Source organism: Pseudorasbora parva, chromosome 19 (assembly GCF_024679245.1).
Source record: "Pseudorasbora parva isolate DD20220531a chromosome 19, ASM2467924v1, whole genome shotgun sequence".
Lineage (NCBI taxonomy): Eukaryota > Metazoa > Chordata > Actinopteri > Cypriniformes > Gobionidae > Pseudorasbora > Pseudorasbora parva.
The window spans coordinates 4,595,058-4,615,335 of record NC_090190.1 but is presented as its reverse complement, the minus strand read 5'-3'; the positions used below and the strand labels follow the sequence as shown (position 1 = coordinate 4,615,335).

General features: G+C 39.8%; 1 protein-coding gene and 1 non-coding gene across 3 annotated transcripts in view; both read left to right on the top strand.

The window, feature by feature from the left end:
* pum1 (pumilio RNA-binding family member 1) overlaps positions 1 to 20,278 on the top strand; it is a 39,275-nt gene that overhangs the window by 15,377 nt on the left and 3,620 nt on the right. The window contains exons 3-21 of one of the 2 annotated variants that reach the window (XM_067426784.1): positions 1,193 to 1,261; positions 1,352 to 1,457; positions 1,535 to 1,722; positions 2,674 to 2,843; positions 4,135 to 4,378; positions 4,677 to 4,770; positions 7,091 to 7,192; positions 8,812 to 8,954; positions 10,378 to 10,516; positions 12,218 to 12,346; positions 12,452 to 12,742; positions 13,768 to 14,004; positions 15,984 to 16,251; positions 16,379 to 16,508; positions 16,791 to 16,925; positions 17,028 to 17,165; positions 18,754 to 18,879; positions 18,967 to 19,088; positions 19,181 to 19,373. In XM_067426784.1, coding sequence (XP_067282885.1) covers positions 1,193 to 1,261; positions 1,352 to 1,457; positions 1,535 to 1,722; positions 2,674 to 2,843; positions 4,135 to 4,378; positions 4,677 to 4,770; positions 7,091 to 7,192; positions 8,812 to 8,954; positions 10,378 to 10,516; positions 12,218 to 12,346; positions 12,452 to 12,742; positions 13,768 to 14,004; positions 15,984 to 16,251; positions 16,379 to 16,508; positions 16,791 to 16,925; positions 17,028 to 17,165; positions 18,754 to 18,879; positions 18,967 to 19,088; positions 19,181 to 19,373 — 3,024 coding nt within the window. Of the gene's footprint in view, positions 1 to 1,192; positions 1,262 to 1,351; positions 1,458 to 1,534; positions 1,723 to 2,673; positions 2,844 to 4,134; positions 4,379 to 4,661; positions 4,771 to 7,090; positions 7,193 to 8,811; positions 8,955 to 10,377; positions 10,517 to 12,217; positions 12,347 to 12,451; positions 12,743 to 13,767; positions 14,005 to 15,983; positions 16,252 to 16,378; positions 16,509 to 16,790; positions 16,926 to 17,027; positions 17,166 to 18,753; positions 18,880 to 18,966; positions 19,089 to 19,180; positions 19,374 to 20,278 lie in introns of both variants that reach the window. The other variant, XM_067426783.1, reaches the window with a different exon arrangement.
* On the top strand, positions 18,485 to 18,620 carry LOC137048580 (small nucleolar RNA SNORA5). The gene has a single exon (XR_010899465.1). It is a non-coding gene; the product is annotated as a small nucleolar RNA SNORA5 (small nucleolar RNA).

The window sequence follows — 20,278 nt, the reverse complement described above, 5'->3', positions numbered from 1 at the left end:
ATTTGGGAACAATCTCTTGCGCACATTTTTGTGCTTTTAATTGCTCTTTTTATTATTAAACGCGTCCCACAATTTACCAACAGTAGCTAGACTGTATTTTACAACAATCACTGATCGTGCTAATTCTGTCATTGCGTTTGAGTTTTAGTGAGAAATGACAGCGTTGCTGCAAAGGGAATTAAGTTGTGCTAGACATAAATATTATTATTATAATCTTTGGAAGCCAAAATCTAAAATAAAATCAGACTATCACAGATCTGAAGTGTAACCAGGCTATGTTTTAATGTTTAGTTCTGTCCTCCGTCATCACTAATCAGGGCTGTCGTTTTGCCTCTCTCTCTCTCTCTCTCTCTCTCTCCTCTCTCTCTCTCTCTCTCTCTCTCTCTCCTCTCCTCTCCTCTCTCTCTCTCTCTCTCTCTCTCTCTCTCTCTCTCTCTCTCTCTCTCTCTCTCTCTCTCTCTCTCTCTCTCCTCTCTCTCTCTCTCTCTCTCTCTCTCTCTCCTCTCGCTCTCTCTCTCCTCTCTCTCTCCTCTCTCTCTCTCTCCTCTCCTCTCTCTCTCTCTCTCTCTCTGTACCCATCCCTACATATTACTGTTATTCCCTTAACTAAAACGAGTTGATACATCCCTCTCTTGTCTAAATGTTGCTTGCACTTAATCGCTCTGACGATCTGATAGCATTTAGCTTAGCCCACTAAGCCCGGTTCATTTACTACAGTACCAAACAGAGATCAAGTTAAAGCGACCAAACACCTCCACGTTTTCCTCTATTTAGATACAGGTACACGAAAAGTTGAACGATCAAGTATGGTGACAAAATAAAACGTGGAGCTTTTCTAAGCGGATTAAAAAGGAGAACTATGATGTATGGAGAAATAGCACTTCTGAGAGTACTTCGGCTCGGCGCAGTAAAAAATCCCAGCTGAAAATCTCCCCCTCACTCTCTCATTTCTGTCAATAGGGGTGAGGGGGAGATGTGAGGGAGGATTTTTCAGCCGGGACTTTTTACTGCGCCGAGTCGAAGTACTCTCAAAAGTGCTTTTTTTTTTTTTTTTGCAGACCTTTTTCTTTCTCAAACAAAAGCATTACACACTAAAGAAAGTTGAACATGGAGAAAAAATCATCATAGGTCCTCCTCTTTAATTGTATAACTTGCATAAAATGTTAAAATCCTTGTATGTTTTTTCACACAGGTACGATCAATGGATGAGCTTAACCATGACTTCCAAGCACTTGCGCTGGAGGGCCGAGCCATGGGAGAGGTGAGAGTCCTTACCTTTCTCATCTTCTTGATGCTTCATTTTGCATTCTTATGTATTAATATTTTTCTGTCTGATGTTCCCACTCTGCAGCAGCTCCTAACTGGTAAGAAATTCTGGGAAACTGATGATTCAGGGAAAGATGGACCAAAAGGGATCTTTCTGGACCAGTGGAGAGACAGTGCTTGGGGAACCTCTGGTATGTGTCTGCAGATGGCATGGTTGTATTTTACATATTTAGTATTTTTCTCTCTAATACCCCTTTTTTTTCTGTAGATCACTCCGTGTCCCAGCCAATCATGGTGCAGCGCCGACCAGGTCAGGGCTTCCATGCCGTCGGAGAGGCGGGGTCTGTGCTGTCGCCACGCTCTGAGAGCGGTGGATTAGGCGTGTCTATGGTGGAGTACGTGCTTAGCTCCTCCCCTGCTGAGAAAATGGACTCATGTTTGCGCAAAGGAGCATATGTAAGTCTTGAATTTATTTATCTTGTCATCAAAACATTCTTAGTAGTTTTTATTTTTTAAAAAAATCATTAACTCCTCACCCTAATGTCGTTCCACACCCGTAAGACCTCCGTTCATCTTCAGACACAGTTTAAGATATTTTATATTTAGTCCGACAGCGTATCTAAGTCTATGCACACTTTACTGTTCATGTCCAGAAAGGTAATAAAAACATCATCACAGTAATCCATACGAGACATCAGTGGGTTAACTAGAATCTCTTGAAGCATCGAAAATACATCTTGGTCCAGAAATAACAAAAACTACGACTTTATTCAGCATTGTCTTCTCTTCCGTGTTTGTTTTCAGACCTCAAATAAAGATTCAAACAGTCAAGAATCAGTGAATCGATCAATGATTCGGATTGCCAATGTCACATGATTTCAGCAGTTTGGCAGGCGATCCGAATCATTGATTGATTCACTGATTCATGGCCGTTTGAATCTTTATTTGAGGAACACGGAAGAGAAGACAATTCTGAATAATTTTTTATTTTTGGACCAAAATGTATTTTAGATGCTTCAAGAGATTCTAGTGAACTAACTGATGTCACATATGGACTACTTTGATTTTGTTTTTATTCCCTTTCTGGACGTGGACAGTATAGTGTGCATTGACTGAATCCGCTCTCGGACTAAATATAAAATATCTTAAACTGTGTCTGAAGATGAACGGAGGTCTTACGGGTGTGGAACGACATTAGGGGGAGTCATTAATGACATTTCATTTTTGGGTGAACTAACCCTTTAAGATTTCACACAAAGCTGACATTTTTTATTTTATTTGCTGGCCTCATGTTGTTCCTAAGTAATGTTTTGGAAGGACATGAGGGCGAATAAATAAAGACAACATTTTTGGATGAACTGTTCCTTTAAGCTCCATTCTCACTTCAATCCTTTCTATTTCTCTTAGGGTCCAAGAGACTCAGAGGCTGATGACCCTGAGAAAAGGGTGGAACAAAAACCCAAAACAACATTTGACCCGGAGCGGAAGGAACTGAAAGAGACAGAGCCAGATGTTTTGGATAACCCCAATGGACTGCCCAATCAGAATGGACTTGATGTGGACGTTAAGGATTTTAGGTAAACGCCATCAATTCTTAGTATAATCATTTTTTAAAATAAATGTTTTAATTCAGCAAAAATGCATCAAATTGATCAAATGTGGCAGTAACGATTGTTAATGTTACAAAAAAGTGTGATTTGTGAAAGATCATGTGACTGAAAATTCATTAAATTAATAAATTACATACTATATGTTCACACAGAAAACAGTTATTTTACATTGTTAGTTAATATTAGTTTGGGTTCATGAAGATTTTTTTTTTAAAGAAATTGTTTTTATTCAGGAAGGATGCATCAATTTAATCAAAACAGTAAAGACATTTATAATTATAAGATTTATTTCAAAATGTCAAACATTTTCCATTTTCAAATTTCTATTTTTATAAATTCTATTCATCAAAGAATCCTAAAAAAGGTGGGTTCCACTAAAATATTAAGCAAAACAATATTGTTTTTAATATTGACGACTAAAAACAAATGTTTTTTGAGCAGCATATTAAAATTATTTCTGAAGGATCATGACTGAAGACTGAAGAAAATTCAGCCTTGCGCCACAGAAATAAATACATTTTAAAATATATTCAAATAGAACAAATATTATGAATATTTCACTAATCCAGTTAAAATGTCAATATTTTGATCAAATCAATACAGGTTTTGTTGAGCATTAGAGACGGTAAGGCTGTGTGTCCACCAAAGTGTTTTTTCACGCGGCTAGCTGGCGTTTTCATTTGGAGCGCCAGAGCGAGGTTCTGAGCGAATATTTCACGTTCAAGCGCTGAGTGCTCGCCGTTTTTTTATTGAACGCCGAGAATGAAGAATGTTCAACTTTGAGTAAAACGCAGCGCTCATCACTGTCACTCTTCACTCCACAGTGTAGGAGAGGTGGGACAAATACCGCCACATTCTGCGTGCAGCGTGTACAATGTCAACAGATGACAACAAGCAATAATAACGGAACAAAATGATTTTAAAAAAACAAGAGCCAGAGCAAATTCTTTATATTGCAGCTACAGTTTTATATATAAAATCAATACAGAAACAAACTACCTGTGAAATTAGATACTAGTAACACTTCCGTGGATATTCCGTATCATAACAAGTAAAGAGTCTCAACTTAGAAAAAAACGCTGCCCTGTCAAAACGCTCGCAAGCGCCAACAGCGAGGCGTTTTCAGCTGACTAAAAGCGCTTTGGTGGACATTGCAGCCTAATGTTTATCCTCCCTCAGTTCTCTATGTGGGGCTTTCCATATGTGTACTTTCAGTATTTCTACAACGTATTGAATACAAACCTCTCTTTTGTTTCAGTCGTACTCCTGGGAACTGCCCTCCGACTGGTCCAGAGGTGGATTTGGGTGGACCAGAAATGGTTGGAGGTGCAGGGCCAAAACCAGCAGAGGAGTTCTCAAATGTTGAAACCCAAAATGTGACCCTGGACCCCATGGAATCTGTTTCTATGGAGACTTTGCAGTTTGATTACACAGGAGGCCAGCTGCCTCTCGACTCCACAGCTGCTACCGTCAGCCTGTTTGACTACAACTCCCCTCAACAGGTGAATATCTCATGATGCTAGCACTTTCAACTCTCAAGACTGTAATTAGAGTAGAATAATAATTATGTGAGCTCGTGTGTATTTATAAATATTTGTGTTGAGATAATTGCTAGCAAAGGCCATGCATGTGAAGGCTAACTTTGAGAAACTTTTGTTTGAAGTAATGCTCAGCCTCTTTGGAAGTTATTATGGAAAAGTAATTATTAGTCACATTTGCATGTGCTTCTGAAGCCTTTGCATATATGACTGTAGACAAAAGCAAATGTTTAATGTCTGATGAAAGCTTCATGTGTTGCAGCTGTTCCAGAGGCCCAGCGCTCTGGCGGTGCAGCAGCTCACAGCAGCCCAACAGCAGCAGTACGCGCTCGCCGCAGCTCAACAGCAACACATCGGTGAGTTTGACTGTAGTTCTGAGTGTCCAGAACTCTTGAAGGGTTAGTTCACCCAAAAATGAAATTTATGTCATTAATGACTCTAATGTTGTTCCACACCCGTAAGACCTCCGTTCATCTTCAGACACAGTTTAAGATATTTTATATTTAGTCCCAGAGCAAATGCAGTCAATGCACACTATACTGTCCATGTCCAGAAAGCTAATAAAAACATCATCATAGTCCATATGTGACGTCAGTTAGTTAGAATCTCTTGAAGCGTCGAAAATACAAAAACTACGACTATTCAGCATCAGTCTTCTCTTCCGTGTTCCTCAAATAAAGATTCAAACGGCCATGAATCAATAAATCTATCAATGATTCAGATCGCCGATGTCACGTGATTTCAGCAGTTTGGCAGGCGATTCAAACTGCTGAAATCACGTGACATTGGCGATCCGAATCATTGGGTGCGTTTACATGCACACCAGTAAGCTGATAACCCCAAAAAAATCAGCTTATTGAAATAACCAGTTTTCCCGTTTATATTTGCAAACCAGTAAACGGACAACGCAAGTTAAACGTGTTTACATGACTATTTATAAACCGGGTTTTTCCTTGTAGTGCCGTCAAAAATAATAATGTCCATATAACTGACTGAGTTTTTCAAATGTGACGTCAGTTGTGATGTTAAATAAAGCGTGCACCGTGTCAGCGGGAGATTTACGGCTCATATTATCCCTTATGCAGTTATTCAGCGTTTTGACTGAAACTCTTCTAGACTACTAGGCTACTGAGAAAAGAGAACACCTCTTTAAAATATTCTGGGTCTTAAACGAGTCTGCGTTTGTAATATATGTCCTTATATCATGCAAACGCTAGCTCGCTCTGTCTGGATGCATTTAAATGTGCTCTAAGTTTGCGTTTTTGTCACCTATTACACATACGCACTTCAATAAGCCGACAGAAAGCAGGTTAATGCGTTTACATGCAGCATGAAATCGAGGTAAGAGGCAAAAAACAACCTGTTCCGACCGGTTTATGCTTACGCCGTTTATGACATTACTCTGATAAAAGAAAACGGGTTACCGCGTTTACATGACCATGTTCATTGTTGGCTTATTAGGCATAATCGGCTTAAGAATGTGCATGTAAACGCACCCATTGATCGATTCAGGGCCGTTTGAATCTTTATTTGAGGTTTGAAAACAAACGTGGAAGAGAAGACAATGCTGAATAAAGCGCTTTTTGTAATTTTTTGACCAAAATTTTTTCCGATATGGACTACTTTGATGATGTTTTTATTCCCTTTTTGGACATGGACAGTAAAGTGTGCATAGACTGCATATGCTCTGGGACTAAAATATAAAATATCTTAAACTGTGTCTGAAGATGAACGGATATCTTGCAGGTGTGGAACGACATTAGGGGGAGTCATTAATGACATCAATTTCATTTTTGGGTGAACTAACCCTTTAAAGGGATAGTTCACCCAAAAATGAAAATTGTCATAATTTTCTCACCCTCATGTTGTACCAAACCTGTATGACTTTCTTTCTTCTGCTGCATACAAAAGAAGATATTTTGAAGAATGTTTGTAACAAAGCAGATAAATCAAACATTGACTACCATAGTAGGGAGAAATACTATGGCAGTCAATGGTTGTTCTGTCTGCTTTGTTACAAACATTCTTCAAAAAATCTTGTGTTCAGCAGAACAAAGAATTTCATACAGGTTTGGTACAACATGAGGGTGAGGAAATTATGGCAGAATTTTCATTTTTGGGTGAACTATCCCTTTAAAGGTGCAATGAGCAATTTCTGAGAAGCCCTGTTGATGTCTAAAAATCGACCCTACACAAAAGAAACACACCCCTTCCTTAATTGCTCCGCCCCCAAGATAACAAACACGCTATGCACCTCAGCCTACACCTAATAGCTGGTGTGTCAGACAGCAAGTATGGATAAACCCGCTGTGATTTAACAACAACAAAACATTATCCTGGAAACAGCAAAACCAATGTTACTTGCGTATCGAGCTGATACAATGCTAACTCTGCATCTGTTTTCAGGTGTTGGAAAGCTTTTCCAGTATTAATGCGGGTACTAGCTCTTCCCTGATTGTTTTTTTTTCTTTCGTTTTTTCCCCCCCACCAGGACTAGGTACAAACACATTTTTCTTCAGCGCACACACACCCCGAACAGACATCTAGCAAATTGTTTGTTTGGGTGTTAATCTCAATTTTCAATAGCGTTTCTCTGAAATCGCTTACTACAACTTTTAATGTACAAAAGTTTCAGGTGATTTACTAAATTTGGTTTCTTTTTGTTTGTGCATTTAGGTTTGGCCCCAGCTGCATTCGTGCCGAATCCGTACATCATTAGCACTGCTCCGCCTGGCACTGATCCGTACGCCGCCGGCCTCGCTGCTGCCGCCACTCTTGGTGAGAGAGAAGCACGCTTACAACTTGAAATGGATATGCATCATGTATAGTTGCTTTCAAGATATCTCAGTTTTATTGATTAATAGTCAACATTATATTTGATCTGACTGTACAGACGCTGTTGTATGAGAAATGAGCTGGACGATGACCTTTTTTGCAGAACTGATTTATAGATGAAATAAACTAATTTAATAATTGATGAACAGCCGAAATTAATTATCACTGTAAAGGTACTTTGAAACTATCTGTATAAAGCGATTTATTAAAAAAAGTTGACGACTAATATTAAATAATGTAAATCGTATGTTAATGAGTCCAGTGATATAATGAATAATGTACATTCAGCATCACTTTGGGGTTCTGATCACCCTATCAGGGTTTATTTTAGGATTTAATGAAAGCTGATTACATTATTTTAAGTGCTTCTACTTCCCAAATAAATAGACATAGACATATTACAACTTAGAAAACAATCAGCCTAGCAACATGAAAAACACTAACATATAATAATTTTATATTCTATACTTGACCAGATAGACATTATTTTTCTAGAGAGCTGTGTGGGGTCTGTAAAAATGCTCTTTTTAATTTATATATATAAATAAGTCACTTATGCATTTTACATTTACATTTAATCATTTAGCAGACGCTTTTATCCAAAGCGACTTACAAAAAAGGGGAGAGTAATAGAAGCAACGAAACAGACAAGGCCAACAACCTGTAAGAGCTGTAAGAAATCTCAATTAATTAGCACAATACACAAACATTTTTTAAAAATTTTTTTTTTATAGACATCTACAACAAAAACTCACGTACACAAAATGCCGAACACTCGATTTTGATAGCTATGATGATTATGCTCACCAAGTCTGCATTTATTTGATAAAAAAATACAGTAATATTGTGCAATTACAATTTAAAATAACTGTTTCCCATTTCAATACGTTTTAAAATGTAATTTATTTCCGTGTTTTTTTAAGCATCATTACTACAGTCTTCATTGTCACATGATCCTTCAGAAATCATTCTGATTGGAGGATTTGCTGCTCGAAAACATTTATTCTCAATGTTAACAGCAGTTTTGCTGATCAGTGTAATGCATCTTTGTGGCTGCTACGATTCTTTTAAAGAAATTAACTTTTATTCAGCAAATCCTTTGAATGCACATTAAATGTATACTCTCCATCTTAAATATGCAAATATGCTAACGCATTGCACGTGGCATAATAATGTAAATGTGTGTGAGGTTTCTTTGTACTTGAACGAGTACTTTGAGTGCCGTACTCGCTGTGACAGGAGCCGTCTGTTGCTAAAGATGCTCCGCTGAGCAGTCTCAGTCTGGAGTGGATAAGAAGTGTTGCTCATGATGGCTAAGAGTTTAGACGCCGTCCTCCAGAGGCTTGAGATTTAGCTCTAGGATTGAGGCAGTTTGCTTGATTAAACCACGTACACAAGCACACAAGCACACACACACACACCTGCTTTGATGCTCCTGAAGCACAAAGGCAGAGGAAATGGCTGCCGGCTCGAGTCCTGTGTACATCAAAGCCCCTGAGACTGCTCTGAAAACAGTGTGCTTTGGCCCTTCATCTGAGTGATGACGTGTGTGTGTCTTTCAGGTCCAGCGGTAATGCCTCCTCAGTACTATGGTGTGACTCCATGGGGTGTGTATCCTGCCAGCCTATTTCAGCAGCAGGCCGCCAACCCCTCCAACTCGGCCAATCAGCAGTCGGCAGCACAGAATCAACAGAACCAACAGCAGGTAAGAGTTTAGCCAATCAGAGCTGCACAAATCTGGATGAATTGAGAACCACAATTTAAAATGGAAATCACGATTCTTCCTTGATTCAGAACAGACAACTAAGCAAAATAGCATGCAATTTACTAGAGATTCTGAAGACTTGTAAATTGCTGCAAATATTTAATTAACATTTTAACATCAACAAAGTAAAAAAACGCTTTGAATGATTCAATGACTCCCTCTTAAAGACTTGGGCTGCGTCCGAAATTGCGTACTCACTTTTGAATAAGTAATTACTTCACGACTGCTAAAAAAGTATGTTCTATATACTATAGTACGAGTGTGTGTAGAATGAATATAATGCAGACGTACTGCAGACGACAGGGTCATTATCATGTGACCTTACCACAGGCCTGCAGTACCCCTCTCAGAAACTTAAGCTTTCGTGCCTCGATCGCCCCCCGGTGACCGGTCCCAGTATAGTCGCCCCTCTGTGTTTTCTAATGGACGTGAGGCAAACTAAACAATAAAATTACACCTCAAATATTTTTTCCCCAAAGTTAGTTTATGTCATTGAAGGCAGTTATCATCACGATGATTTCATTTCAAGTGTTCGTTTTTAAAATAAGTTTAGTTTTAGTTAGTTATCTGATGCTATAAAAACGGGGTGTGTGACGTCATGATTGACAGCTGAGACTGACGTCTTCTCTGAGTGAAGTTGTCACTGAGGCACTAACAGACTTTTTTGGGAGCAGATTGGAGCTTCAGCTTTAATTTCTACATTTCCATAACTGTTTATTTCACACCAACATAATTAATTGTTCTGCATCTGCGAGAGTGTGGGCGGGCTTTTGATATCGCAGCTGTACTTCCTGCTCTCTACTGCGCAGACTCTGTCCCAAGATGTCAGCGCCGTGCAGGCCGCCTGAAAGCTTCAACTATGGCAAGCAGAAACGGATAATGTCGAGTCGTCCATATTTTTTTATGCTCTATGCCTTACCACCGTCAGTTGCGTCGCTTCACTGCCATTCACAAGTCCTCTCCTACCATGGGATAGTAAAGTAAATATGCACACTTTAGAATCTCGCTGGAAGTAGTAGATTATCCAGGTACTTTTTGGAGACTCTCTGTATGACTGCTGTGAATGTGGACATACTAATTTTGTGACGTACCTTTTTCCATCTATTATATGGTAGGGAAGTATGTGATGTCGGATGCAGCCTTGTTTCATTACTGGATGAATTATAATTTTTGAATGAATTTTTGAATGAATGTTTCAATGACAAATTGCCACCTACTGGTGTAAAGGTGTAATTAATACAATCATTATTTGTCAAGTTGCTTTGAAAAAGTGATTTTAATCAAATTTGATCACTATTGTACATCAGTGTTTGTTTATGAAGGTCACAACACGCATACATTCAACTAATTTTGTTTGCCCCAGGTGATGCGTGCAGGTGGAAACCAACGACCTCTGACTCCCAGTCAAGGACAGCAGGGTCAGCAGACAGAGCAGCTTGTAGCAGCAGCAGCTGTGAACTCCGCCTTGGCTTTTGGACAGGGTCTGGCAGCAGGCGTACCTGGTAAAGGACTCTTGATGTGTCTTTTAAAGGGCTGATCACACTGACAGTGATTTTCAAGGCAATGCGACTCGAAGATTTTCCTTTTTAAAGAATGTTGCGATTGGCAGTGTAACAAAGTGGAGTAACGTTTAATCTTATGCAAATGTGCGATACCAGGATCCTGATCATCATAGAAAACCCAGAAATATCAGGGAATTTTAAGATCGTGTATTTGTTTTTTATTCAGCAAGGATGCATATCAAATTGAGACTAAATACTTTTATAATGTTCCAAATAATTTATATTCCAAATACATGCTGTTCTTTTGAACTCTATTCCATTAAAGCTACACTGTGTGATATTTTCCCCCATCTAGCGGTGTAAAGGTATATGACCATCCAGTGAATAATAGTTTCTGTTCCTCTCAATTCTGATTTCGTTTTAACTCCTACGGTGGCCGATTTAGTCCAAGATTAACATGTCAATCCCCCTCTTCACATTCGACACGGTGCCATCGAGTGTTAAAACGCGAAAGGCGAAGCTTGAATTTACGGGTATGTCCCTCTTTGGCTAATGTACTTTCAAGATGGAGGGGCAACATGGCGACCGGCATTCGAACCCCTCACCCGTATGTATTTTCAATGGCATATTATAAACTTACGAGAATACTTTATTACTTGAAAGAAGTAAATATACATTAATGAGCACATATATTTTTGAAAGAACTAAGTGTTTTTAGCTGAGAATAAACTGAAAAGGTTACACTGTGTAGCTTTAAGATTCCTGAAAAATGTATAATTCCCCCCCAAAAAATGGCATCACAAATGTTATAAATATTGATCACATGAAATGTTTCTTGTGCTGCAAATCGGCATATTAGAAAGGTTTCAGATGGATCATGTGAAGCTGAAGACTGGAGTAATGGTTGATCAAATAAATGCAGCCTTGCTGAGCACAAAAGACTTCTTTCAAAAGCATTAATCGGACCCAAACGTTTGAATGTAAGTAAAGTAAAGAGATCTAAGTTATAGGATTAGCTAAACATTGCTGAAAGCCTTAAACTAATCACTGATGACTGGTAAAAGTCATGGGATTTCATTTGTCAAAAGTGTGGGAAGCCTGGACTCTCAGTTGAAATCCTAATTGGACTGGATACCAGTGTCAGTCCTCCCTATACGCAAACTATGCACCAGGGGACCCACTTGCTCTCAAATATTAAGAAGTATATTACTATATAATGTAAACACTTTTTTAAATAACATGCAAATATAAATGTGGATGCAAATTTAGCTGGGCAATGTGGGAATTTTTTTTTTTCCCCAATAGGGCCTACTTAATTATATTTATTTAATAAATGTTTTTGACTCGGACGTCATGCATTGTGGCAGATAATGACATGCATCTTGACATATGGCTTCCTAGCAAAGCTATCTGTCTGGAGCAGGAAAAGAGAAAGAAAATGCAGCAAGAACGATGTAAGAGTTTTTGCAACATTTTTTAATTCTTTATTTATCCTTGACAAACCGATAAAGTAGTTATTTTGACACAATATCCCTTCACAACATTTTGCTTGGGGCCCTCAGAGGTGTAGAACAGTTTTGTTGGGACACCTACTATCAACCGACAGTACAATCTTGAGCAGTTGAATCGCTGTTGGTGTGAACAGATCAAACTCTCAAGGTTAGAACAATGTCTGATTACGGTGTATCTTTGGTACTCCAGGCTATCCTGTGTTGGCTCCAGCTGCGTATTATGACCAGACAGGTGCACTTGTGGTGAATACAGGTGCTCGTGGTGGCCCAGTTCGACTGATGGCCCCTGCGTCGGTTATCATCAGCCCTTCCGCAGCAGGTACATGTTTGAAAATAACACATCAAGGTTACACGGTCTACAGACCACCATGAAATGCTCTCAAAATCTTGTCTTGTATATGAATATCTTATTATGATTTCACAGTGGCCGCTGCTGCCGCCTCAGCAGGTGGGGCTAATGGCGGTCTTGGTGGCGGAGCAAGCGGGGCGTTTCGTGCATTGAGTTCCCAGCAGGCTCCTGGGCAGCAGGGGAGCGGGGCGTTGGGAGGAAGCTCTTTTTACGGGAGTGGATCCCCCAGCTCCTCCTCACAGAGCTCCTCACTATTTTCACAAGGCTCTGCCCAGCCAGGGAACACCTCACTTGGATTCAATGCCAACCCGTCTTCTTCTCTGGGAGCCACACTTGGAGCAGCACTCGGGGGTTTTGGCACAGCAGGTATGTGATCTCAAGTTTAGTTATGTTTAAAATAAAGATCACTAAAATATGCTTTGGGGTTTTTCCTCCTTACAAGGTATCTACTATTAAGTCGACATAAAAAATTACACTGTCTACTTTTATATGCACATGTTCCTGGTTTGTGTTTTTTTTAGTGTACATTATTCCAGAAATATTCCATATTATTAAAAAAATAATTAAAGCATTCAAATGTTTCAGTGCCAGTGTTGCATTGCCATTGCCTAGGTAAAATGCGATGCAAATGTTGTTTTATGTAGTTTCTGTGAATATTTTGCCGTAATGATAATTTTAAAGTAAAAACTGCATTACACTTTTACAGCTTTTGCTTTTTTGGCCCCAATTTGGAGTCTGGGAGAGTTGATGCTAGTTTGGCCAAAGTCAGAGCCAGTCTGCAGATTTTGGACAATCACAATTGACCAATTTCACAGATAATCATATAGTGTATGATGGGCATAGATGATTTATTAAGCCTATGAATCCATCCAGTCTGAGGGATGTTGATATTTTAAGCAGATTTTACAATTTCCCCCTGGTTTCACAGTCAAGGCTTAAGCTAGTCTCAGACTAAAATGCATGTCTGAGCTGTTTAAATTCAAAGCAGCTTGCATTCATATATCTTAAAATGTCAGTGCCATTGTTTTGGCTTACGGTCCACATCAGTAATGTGTTTTCTAAGGTATGTCTATAAAAGCTTCTTAATTGTCCTAATTAAACTAAAGCCTAATCCTGGCTTAATCTAAGCACTGTCTGTAAAACCAGGCCATTATTTTAATTTGTCATGCATCTCCATGTGCTTGTTTCTGCATGACTTTGTTCCTAAGGACTTTGTGGTGTGTGTTCCAGCTTTAAGTGAACTGTAAAGCATACTGCACTGCATGACCAAATCACAAAAATCATGTTTGTTCCTAAAGCTTAAATGTTTTAGATTTGCATTTAATAATCTATGAAATCTGACTCGGATTGAATTTTTGTATATCCATTTTTTTTGTTTTTTGTTTTTGCAGTGCCTAATTCCAGTTCCAGTGGGTCACGTCGGGACTCTCTGACGGGTAGCTCTGATCTGTACAAGCGTACACCCAGCAGCCTCACTCCTATTGGCCATGGGGGGTTCTACAATGGCCTCAGCTTTAGCTCTTCCCCTGGCCCAGTAGGCATGCCTCTTCCAAACCAAGGCCCCTCCCACTCTCTCACCCCGCCTCCCTCACTCTCAACTCATGGGTCTTCAAGCAGTCTTAACCTTGGTGAGTACACTGCATGTATGGTTTCAGGTGTCTTTTCATCAAACCTCTTTAATGAATTGAATTGAAGGCTGCATTTACACTGCAGGTCTTGATGCACAATACCGATTTGGTGACTATATCCGATTTTTTTTGACAACCCGCTTGTATCATCTTTTAAATGCGACCCGTATCCAATATTTGCATTTACACTGTACACTGGCGAAGCAGCCCAAGATGTTCTTAACCAGAAAAGGAAGTGAAACGGCGGGCTATGCACTGGACACAGACAAAATTATTATACAATGTTTCTATCGTGAGGTGGAGAAAAAGAGCAGAGCCCTTGACAGGGTTGCCCAATTGCAACTCAAAACTGTGTTAAAGTTGCCCAATTCTGCAGGAAAACAGCGGACTTGGCAACACTGGCCCTTGATCACAGTTTGTGTCCACCTGAGTTAACGTCATTTGCCTCTGTCCTTTTTTCAATGACTTACGACTCGCATTTACTGGGGAATATCCGATTTGACCGATTACATACAGACGCAAATGCATGTATCTGATTAAAATCTGATTTATTACCACATATGAGTGAGGCCTGAATCCGATCTGAGGATATCGGAATCCATGCGTTATTTTACTGCTTACACGTTCACGTCATATCTGATCTGTGCCACATGAGAGGAAAAAAATCGGAATTGGGTCCCTTGAATCATGCAGTGTAAATGGGGCCTAATCATAGACTGTAAAAAAAATGGACGTGACGTCATCCATAGGATTCCGATAAGCCAGGGCTATTCAAATATTACCCTGGAGGGCCCAATGCACTGCAGAGTTTAGCTCCAACCCTTATCAAACACACCTGAACATGCTAATCAATGTCTTCAGGATCATTAGACAATCACCAGTGGGTGTGTTTGTTTAGGGTTGAAGCTAAACTCTGCAATGCATTGGCCATCCAGGGTAAGATTTGAATAGCCCTGCGATAAACCGTTCTGAATCTTAAAGGGTTAGTTCGCCCAAAAATGAAATGTATGTGATTAATGACTCGCCCTAATGTTGTTCCACACACGTAAGACCTCCGTTCATCTTCGGAACGCAGTCATGGTCACGGTCTTGAATCAGAGTATTGATTCATGATTCGCATCGCCAATGTCACGTGATTTCACTAATTTGGCAGTTTGACACACGATCCAAATCATCAATTAATACGCTGATTCATGACCGTTTGAATCTTTTTGATGTTTGAAAACAAATGCGGAAGAGAAGACAATGCTGAATAAAGTCATAGTTTTTGTTATTTTTGGACGAAAATGTATTACCGATGCTTAAAGAGATTCTAATGAACTAACTGATGTCACATATGGACTACTTTGATGATGTTTTTATTCCTTTTCTGGACATGGACAGTATAGTGTGCATACACTCTCGGACTAAATATAAAATATCTTAAACTGTGTCTGAAGATGAACGGAGGTCTTACGGGTGTCATTAATGACATACATTTCCTTTTTGGGTGAAGTAACCCTTTAAAGTAGGGGCGAGCTGGGCGTGGCCATCTTGCGAGTCATCGTGTGTCACTCCCGGATAACAGAATATGGGCAAAAAGGCAGGATGTGGGCGGAGCTTAGGTGACTGACTATAGACGGCGGATAAATGGCTATCCACCTGTCACTCAAACCACGCCCCTAATTATGCAGAACTTTAAGGCTTTATACAACGTAAACGAATGAGTTTTTAAAAAATTCACCCCCCCTCACAGTTGTCTTGAAGATCAAAATTAGCCGTTTTGGCCAAAACCACAATTTGTACCAGGCTGTAAACATGTTTTTTCTGCTGTAAAATTAACATGGTGCTCAATGAGATTCTGCTCTCTTCTGGAGCCTGTCCCTAGCGGCCAGTCAATGAACTGCAGTTTACATTACTTCCATATTGGCTTCAAGAGAGATCGCGGGAGGTTGCCGCTTGGGCCTAACAGGTGCTCCCTTCTGGCTCCTCCCCCACAGGTGGACTAACCAATGGCAGTGGGCGTTTCATCTCGGCAGCGCCAGGAGCAGAGGCGAAGTACCGCAATGCCACCACAGGCTCGTCTCTCTTCAGTCCCAGCAGCCAGCTCTTCCCGTCCTCACGGCTACGTTATGGGATGTCTGATGTGATGCCTTCGGGACGCAGCCGTCTCCTCGAGGATTTCAGAAACAACCGCTACCCCAACCTGCAGTTGAGAGAGATCGCGGGACACGTCATGGAGTTCTCTCAGGACCAGCATGGCTCCAGGTCTGCTACAGCTCACAAATGCTAGAAAGTCAGGACCCTTATTCCAGCACTTCGGCATGATATGATAATATCGGGAATAAGAAATAAAGGTCCAAAATATTTTAAAAACCATCTGGATTGTGTGCAGGTTTATCCAGCTGAAATTGGAGAGAGCAAGTCCTGCAGAACGTCAGTTGGTCTTCAACGAGATACTACAGGCGGCCTACCAGCTCATGGTTGATGTGTTTGGAAATTATGTCATCCAGAAGTTCTTTGAGGTAATACTGAGTTCTTTTGTTGATAAATGTATCATGCATCTAATAAACACAGTGGTTTAAGACAAGGACCGAGAGGCTGCCGGTTCAGATTTAAACCTGATTTGGTACTGCGTTGTCAAGTCACATTTATTTATATATATTAATATAAATTATAGATTGTTTCAATGCAGCTTCACAGTAATATCTTCTAATACCAGTTTCAATGTTGCAAAGTTCATCAGTTATATGCATTAAGTGTACTGGATGTCAATTAGGATGCTAAAAGCTGTTTTATGTGTTTAGTTTGGCAGTCTCGATCAGAAGTTGGCGCTGGCCGAGCGGATCCGCGGTCATGTTTTATCCCTGGCGCTGCAGATGTACGGCTGCAGAGTGATCCAAAAAGCTTTGGAGTTCATCCCTTCGGACCAACAAGTCATTGTAAGTTTATGAAAGGCTGAACACGCATGTTAAAATGATTCACGTGGCTGTGGTGAAGTTACACAGTGTATGAATTGAATGAAATTTGTTTGTCTTTTACAGAATGAGATGGTTCGGGAGCTTGACGGACATGTGTTAAAGTGTGTGAAAGATCAAAATGGCAATCATGTGGTGCAGAAATGCATTGAGTGTGTCCAGCCTCATGCTCTTCAGTTCATCATTGATGCATTCAAAGGACAGGTGTGTCTCTTTTCAATTGTGTGAAACGCTGTATGTTTGAATAGGAAGGGATTTAAGTGTGTTTGTTTGTGTACCGTGGGAACCTTTGTGACTTATTTATGGAGCCCTTGTTTTTGTTTTAAGGACAACTTCAGTGCAGAATCACTGTATATCCAATGAAAATATATGATTATAATGGTTTTATATTAATTATTAATAATGGTGCATTTCTAATGAAAAAAATCATAATGTATTAATGACAAATATGTAGATACATAATACTCAGGCATTCCTATTTTTAAACAATCAATTGGTGTAAAATTATCACCTTTTTAAAAATATTTTTGTCTTATTCTCACCAAGACTGCATTTATTTCATTAAAAACAAAAGTGTTCTATATTGTGAAATTAATACGATTTGAATATATTTTAAATTAACATTTATCCCTGTGATTCAGGTGATGCTCTTACTAGCAGCCGTGCTGCTTAATATTTTTGCCAAAACTATAGCTGCGTTTACATAAACCCTTATAATCCAATTGTAACTGCACTAGTAGCACAATCCGAACAAAAAGTCACCTGTAACCACGTCAATCGGAAATGAACTGGCCAGATCTGATTAAAATTTAATTCGGATTGTAAGGGATGGTTTATTCCTTTTGTAAGCCCATTGAATGGCCTTGTAAACACTTGATCGGATTGAAAACCAAAACTGGAAGGTACTGCGCATGTGCAATGGCGTCTTGGCGCACATAACAAGCTGTTCTTCCTGTTGAATAAAGTGTCATAAATGATTGTCTTGTCGTTCTAAAATTCTCTTTCCACTCTTCGTTTGTGAAGTGGAGTCCCACCAGTCCTTGTTTCAGACCCTTATCCTCAGACGCCTTGTTCAGGGGATGGGAATTTAATTTTTACTGTTTGATAAATATAATCAGCAAGTCATAATGGTGCATGTGCTCGTCGTTGCCTAATTAGGACTCGAAATAATAGAAAAAGTCTGCTTTTTAAAACAAAGAAAAGGACGATGGTTAGTATGCAACAACTGCGAAAATCTGTGTATTCATGCAGTGTGCGCATGTCAAAAGATTAAATCTGATCAGTGCTTCATATAAACGCACACCTCTACCTGATCACTTTATTTAGCATTCGTGTAAACACTGTTCGGATTCATCAATCGTAATTAATTAACAAGTGTCCATGTAAATATAGCTACTGACACATTTATTTAGAATTACAAATATTTTTATATATTTAATAGAAAGTTCAAAAGAACAGCATTTATTTGAAATGTTTATTTTTGTCGCATTATAAATGGCTCCTTGCTGAAGATATATATGAACTGCAGTCTTGTCAAATTCAGTGTTTCCTCTTTAGTGGATCACACTGGCCAAAACGGCTGCAACAGTGAGTCAGTAGTCTATGGGACCCATGTTCTTTTTAAATGAATACTGGGGACAGAAAAGTCTACTTACATGCATTTGTAACCTGTCTGTGCTGTGAGAGAACTGCATTATCATCCTGTAGTGTCTGGAGGAGCTTTTTTTGAAGTGTATTTAAAACCTTTGTCTCTTGTGTGTACGTTTAACTAATAACTGTGTGTGTTGTGCAGGTGTTTGCCCTGTCCACACACCCATATGGTTGTCGGGTGATCCAGCGTATTCTGGAGCACTGCCTGCCTGAGCAGACTCTACCGATACTGGAGGAAATACATCAACACACCGAGCAGCTGGTCCAGGTAATTTATGAAGCCGTCTCTTTTTCTGCACTGAACCAGGATCTTATCCATTCCTCTTAAAACCCTTTTCCCCCCATCCCCATATAGGATCAGTATGGGAATTATGTGATCCAGCACGTTTTGGAGCACGGCCGCGCTGAGGACAAGAGCAAGATTGTATCTGAAATCCGAGGAAATGTTCTGGGGCTCAGCCAGCATAAGTTTGCCAGGTACGCACAAAGCATTTACGCGTGCATGACAAACACAAAGGCGTGCTGGAGGAAGTGTCTTATTTGGGGGGCGTTTGTGTTTTCTTTCTCAGTAACGTGGTGGAAAAGTGTGTGACCCACTCGTTGCGTGCCGAGAGGGCGATGCTGATTGATGAGGTGTGCAGTATGGCGGACGGGCCCCACAGTGCCTTATACACCATGATGAAGGACCAGTATGCCAACTATGTTGTGCAGAAGATGATCGATGTGGCCGAGCCGACACAACGCAAGATTGTAATGCACAAGGTGCGGCTGCCATCTCATTATCAGTAGTTCTTCTCTTCCTGTTTGTGCCAAAATGGTGCTGGGCGGTATGACTAGGTTTATAATGGTAATGAAATAAAGTGAGAGATAAAATTAGAGCTGCACGATTAATCATTAAAAAAATCTCCATTCAAACTTCCATGCAATCTTAAAGGGATAGTTCACCCTAAAATAAAAAAATATCATAATTTACTCACCAAACCTGTATGAGTTTCTTTTCTCTGCTGAATATATTTTGAAGACTGTTTATAACCAAGTAAATAGAGCAACCATTGACTAACATAGTAGGGGGAAAATACTATAGTAGTCAATGGTTGAGCTATCTGCTTTGTTACAAACATTCTTCAAGATATTTTCTTTTGTGTTCAGCAGAAGAGACTCATACAGGTTTGGAACAACTTGAGGGTGAGTAAAGGATGACAGAATTTACATTTTTGGGTGACCTTTCCCTTTAACCCCAATTTATACTTCTGCGTCGCGTGTATACCGTACCCTGACGTGCACCTCTCCAAAAATAAAACAACGCATCAATTCTACTCGGACCGCAAGCACTGTGTAACTACACGTCAATGTGGACAAGGACCCAGAAGTATAAATGAAAATCAGCACGAAGGCCACGGCATAGAGGCTGCGGCCCAGAAGTATAAATCAGCTTTTATTCATAAATGATAACGATTTGTTTGTCTATTGAACGGCAAACATTCAGATCTGTGTTCTGAGCCGGAGAGAGCAGTTATAATGTATAGATGTGAAACAGCTTCACAAACACTCCTTTTAACCGCATAGTATCATTATTTCTGTCTTAAAACAATTCATATGATCACCGAAGTACTGGGATCAAAGTTTAGAGTTTGGATATAAACACTGATGTCTACGGCAGTGGCTTT